Source organism: Elephantulus edwardii, unplaced genomic scaffold (assembly GCF_000299155.1).
Source record: "Elephantulus edwardii isolate Elephantulus edwardi_28Jun2011 unplaced genomic scaffold, EleEdw1.0 scaffold00057, whole genome shotgun sequence".
NCBI lineage: Eukaryota > Metazoa > Chordata > Mammalia > Macroscelidea > Macroscelididae > Elephantulus > Elephantulus edwardii.
The window spans coordinates 9,204,446-9,209,817 of NW_006399807.1; the positions used below are offsets into that span (position 1 = coordinate 9,204,446).

The 5,372-nt window shown below is 38.3% G+C and overlaps 1 protein-coding gene across 4 annotated transcripts in view; it reads left to right on the forward strand.

Annotated features, from left to right (window-relative positions):
• POU2F1 (POU class 2 homeobox 1) overlaps window positions 1-4,351 on the forward strand; it is a 248,320-nt gene extending 243,969 nt beyond the window's left edge. For 3 of the 4 annotated variants that reach the window (XM_006887393.1, XM_006887394.1, XM_006887392.1), the window contains 3 exons: window positions 1,065-1,413; window positions 2,191-2,279; window positions 3,799-4,351. In XM_006887393.1, the coding sequence (XP_006887455.1) occupies window positions 1,065-1,413; window positions 2,191-2,279; window positions 3,799-4,109 (749 nt within the window). In that variant the 3' untranslated portion in view covers window positions 4,110-4,351. The remainder of the gene's footprint in view (window positions 1-1,064; window positions 1,414-2,190; window positions 2,280-3,798) is intronic. The other variant, XM_006887395.1, reaches the window with a different exon arrangement.
• The last annotated feature ends 1,021 nt before the right edge of the window (window positions 4,352-5,372 follow it).

The window sequence follows — 5,372 nt, forward strand, 5'->3', positions numbered from 1 at the left end:
GTCAGCTATGGTCTCTTCAGGGTATATTCCCAGTAGTGGAATTGCTGGGTCAAATGGTATCTCTATTTGCAACTTTTTGAGAAAGCGCCATACTGCTTTACACAGGGGTTGCACCATTTTACACTCCCACCAACAGTGAATCAGGGTTCCAGTTTCTCCACAACCTTTTTTTAAGACCTCTCCAAATAGCACTTTATTTTTTATGACAATGTCATTGTAATTTCTTATCTCTGCAAAATAAGAAAATATTTACTGCATTGACACTTTGAGAGCTCATTTTTGTTGTAGAATAGTTGTTTAATTTTTTTAATGCAAAGATGGCATGTAGGTATACTGTTATCATCCTACACCATTTCCTGTGGCACTTAGAAAAATGTAGGTCTTAGAAAAATACTATTTCATGGTTTCTCTATTGAGTCTGCCAAGGACATTTTTGAATGAAAAGGTGCTTTCACAAGGAGGGATGCTTTTGTTATGAGGGAGGTTGTGTTGTTTGGGGGGGTTGTTTTCTTTTAAAGCCAGTTGTATTTCTTAGAGCTTCTGTGGTACTTTGTGTCTGGTTTTTTTTGAATAGGAAATTGACAGTAAAAATCTTTACTATTTCTTCTATGATTACTTTATTGCTCTCATTTCTTACAATAGGGCTCATTGTTTTGGTTCTAAAATGTTTATTCCTATGTTAATTTTAAAATCAATACTAAGCTAGGTTGGTAAAAATAAGAAATGTGGGGAAGATTTTGTTATTATTGAGTACTGTGTAGTGGAGCTGTCTCCATAGCTGACCCTCCAGAGGATTTTCAGAGGCAGTCCATAGCACAGAAGGAGATTAGATTGCCTGTCTTTCTCCCTGAAGCAGCTGGTGGATTAAAACTGTTTGGCTTTGAGTTGGCAATGTTAACTCCTTACTGCTAAACCACCAGAGCTCCCTATGAGAGGTCATTATATAGTAGATTAACTATGCAGTTGATTTTAGAATATGACATAATTTTCTAAAATGGCATAAAGCCACTGTACTTACAAAAATTCCTGTCGACTGTCATTTTTAATCCAAATCCATTTTCCAGGCACTACAGACGCCCCCTCCAACAACACAGCCACGGTGATCTCCACGGCGCCCCCAGCAGTTTCCTCAGCAGTCACATCCCCCTCTCTGAGTCCTTCCCCTTCTGCCTCTGCCTCCACCTCCGAGGCTTCCAGTGCCAGTGAGACCAGCACAACACAGACCACCTCCACTCCTTTGTCCTCCCCTCTCGGGACCAGCCAGGTGATGGTGACAGCATCAGGGTTGCAAACAGCAGCAGCTGCTGCCCTTCAAGGAGCTGCACAGTTACCCACAAATGCCAGTCTTGCTGCCATGGCTGCTGCTGCAGGACTAAACCCAGGCCTGATGGCACCCTCACAGTTTGCTGCTGGGTAAGGCACACCCTCCTCTCATTCACTTCTTTGAAGCTATTAGATCAATACTGGTAGTACTTGGAGATAAGACTTTTCATCACCATCCAAAACATTAAAAACAAAACAAACAGTAATTCCTTAAGGCAGTAATCTCATTGGAAGAGAGCTAGTCTATTTTTAGTGCAAAGACTTTGATTATAGTTGAACTTAAATTTCTTAACATTTTAGAAAGAACAGTGGCTGTGCCTTTATTTCCAGATGAAGACGCAGAACACAAGTCACTTGATAACCCAAGTGATGGGACCAAGAAGAGGCCCAGAATTCCTCAGTCTTGTTATTTTGCTTTCTCCATTGAATTTTCTATTTTCTAATATAAGTAAGAAAAATACTAATGAGAGTCCCCACTTTATGTAATTGTTGTCAAGCATACTTTTAGAATGACCTTTGTGCATACATCCCTTTCCTTGGAGTTTTATTATTTTTTCGGGGCAGGGGAGGGAAGCCGAATGATGTTATTCAGATTAGTCAGAATAACTGTGAAATTGACTTTTGTTGTGGATCACAGCCTTATTTGCTTTGTACACACAGCACCAATGGAAGCAGTAAGTCAGTCAGAAGCATTACCCTTGCCATGTAAGAGTATAAGGAACAGAAATGTTTCCATGTCGTTGTTATTGGGAATTTTCCTGGCCAAGGATCATTTTCTAGGTGTCGTTTCTCTCCTCCCGGTGTGTGTTGTAAACTGACAAGATGTCTTTGAATGGTGACAGAGCAACCTCTCTTTTGGACTTGCAGAGGTGCCTTACTCAGTCTCAATCCAGGGACCCTGGGCGGTGCTCTCAGCCCAGCTCTGATGAGCAACAGTACACTGGCAACTATCCAAGGTCAGTAGAATATTCTTACATGTTTCACATTTTTCTTTTTTATAGTGGAAGCTTGTATTGCTGAAGGTAAAGATGGTACCAAGAGATATAGCTGACTTATTTCTTAGAACCAAGAAAGTGTCTGTGTATAAAAGCTGTGTGAGAAAAGTAAAGGGATTGGCTTGTGCGTAAGAACAAGAATATTTTTCATTTCATATAATGTAAGAGACCAGGCTTTTATGCTGGTACTTATTTTCTTGTATGAATAGACTAGGAAGCAACAACAGTCGACTCAGTTATATAAATCATAGAAATAAAAATTTTTTTAAAACCTCAGAAAGTAAAAAGGTTAATCACATTTTATTTGGTGCATTACCTAATAATTATGTAATTATTCAACTTAATCACTCATATGATTGAGTTGATTGTATTCAGTTATTCACACAGTAATTGCATAAACACAATAATTATATGTTATAACTGATTTTAAGACAAGCTTTTTGAAAGATGCTTTTCATAGTGTATATTGTAAAGTTTGCTCAGCTTATTCATGATATCACTTGGAAATTCACTGAAGGGTCAGTTATAAATCAGTTCCAACTTGATGGCAATGAGTTGGTTGTTGGGTTGATTCTATAAAGTTATTTTTGTAAAAAAAGGTGTTTTTTTAAAAAAGTTTTCTAATTGTAGAATTTCTTTTCATAAAATAAAAAATATATAAAGGTGACATAAGTTATGCAATTTCAAGCTTCATAAAATGAAATAATTTAAGGTTTGTGTTAATCTATGTTTTTTAATTCTAAAGTTCTCATACAATGTTGGTAATACTTTACCATACAGACTTCACAAATATTATTTGACCATATTTTGTGTTTTAGTTTAAAATCATTCTTGAATGATTATGTCTTCTCTTTAGCACAACATGTACTTTTGGTCTGCTTTCTACTTAACTATCTGTAAATAGAGAATTCTTCATTTATGGTCCATATAGGTCCTGCCTTTTTGTAAGTGGGTTGTTTGCCTTTTCTTGTGGAGGTTTTAGGGTTTTCTATACATTTTAGATATGAGTCCCTTGTCAGATACATCATTGCTAAATATGTTTCCCAATTTATAGGTTCTCTTTTGAAGAATTTTTTTTATGCACATAAAGGTTTAGTTTTTACAAGGTCCTGTTGAATGTGGGTGAATAATTTTTTTTTTTAAAGTGCTTTGTAAACTTCACCCAGATCACAATTTAAAAATTTGGGGCAGAATCAATCTTTGTTAAAGTAAAAATTACTGGATTTAAAAAAATACTTAGAGGTAAATGAAATAAATTAGATATTTCAAGATAAAAATTTAACTCTTGGATTTACTCAGTCTTTTAGCATCATTCAGAAATTATAAACAAACTTCATTTGTTGTCAGTACAGCCTGTGATTGAGAGAAAAATTAAGAACTAAACTTTTCCCCATTCAGTTATAAGCTTTTAATTTGTTATTTAGATCTCCATGATGGTGCTGATTGATGTTCTCTTTCCTGTTTGGGGGTTTGTCTGCAGCTCTTGCTTCTGGTGGCTCTCTTCCAATAACATCACTGGATGCAACTGGGAACTTGGTATTTGCCAATGCAGGAGGTGCCCCCAACATCGTGACTGCCCCTCTGTTCCTGAACCCTCAGAACCTCTCTCTGCTCACCAGCAACCCAGTGAGCTTGGTCTCTGCCGCTGCAGCCTCCGCAGGGAACTCTGGACCTGTTGCCAGCCTTCACGCCACCTCCACCTCAGCTGAGTCCATCCAGAACTCTCTCTTCACAGTGACCTCTGCCAGTGGGGCTGCTTCCACCACCACTACGGCCTCCAAGGCACAGTGAGCTGGGCTGCCGCTAGCCTTTTTCACTTTGCAGTGTGATTGGGCTGCCAGCCAGATTAATAAACTGAAAATGTGATTGGCTTCCTCTCGCCATGTCGTTGAGGGCACAGGAGAGAAGAGAACACCACACATACTGGGGGGAGGGGGAAAGGAGGAAGAGGGGACGACATTTGCCTAATTTTGTAATAAAACACTGTCTTTTCAGGATTGCTTCATGGATTGGAAAACTTTCTAACCAAAAATGTTTAAAAAAAAAACAAACAAAAAAACACAAAAAAAAAAACAGTAACAAAAAAAATATTCAAAAATAAGTGAAAGGACTACTTTATCATTTCCAGCAGTCATGATGACAAGTTAAGGTGGGTTACCACTTCCAGTATAGGAAGGGGATTTCTTGTTTGTCTGAATTTCTTTGTTTTTTTTTCTTTTTTTAAAAAAAAATCATTTTTATGGGTCTGTTGTACAGGCCATTAAGTCATAACAAGGTGTTTATAATCATATCAATTGTGTTGGGGGTTCCTTTTTAACTGGTACAATTTAGGCAGGCCTGTATTACTGTATCTCTATTATTATTATTGTTGCTATTGTTTTTATATATCTATCTATCTATATATATATATATATAGTATTTGGACACATTTATCTCTTGCTCCTGGATCCTGTTTCAGTGAGCTCCCACACTGTGGGGAGGGAGGGTTTTGGGTAAGGGCAGACTTGCGTGCAGACTTGCGTTCTTAACTGCGGGGAATGTTCTTGCTGGTTTCCTTATCCTTGATGACTCTTACAGAGGTGCTAGAAAATTATTTTCTTTTGCCACTTATGCAAGAGGCTTGGTGTAGAAGCTGAAGGCATGTGTGCAAACACTCCCACTCCACACACATCCCCTTCCCCCCATCAGGTGGTGCCTTTGGAGCACTTTTGTGTAGGAAGGAATTCCTGCTGAACTGTAGCTCTCATTCACCCCCAAATCATTGAATGACCTTGGGGCCCAGATCCTGCACTGGAACAATGCTGCTTTCTGCTACTTTGGACGGGAACGGCTGCACATGTTGCAGGGCAGGATTTGGTTCCGAAGAGCAAAGACTACTGCGGACACCTGACTTGGTGGTTTTCCTGATTTCTTATCTCCTGAAGAAAAAAAAAATGCTCCTACTGTTGGTTTGTTTGTTTATTTGTTTCCATTTTATGGAAAGTCTTTTTATCTATACTTTGTTTAACTTACTTGGCAAAGAACAAATTCTTGAAATTGGGTAATACTTCCCAT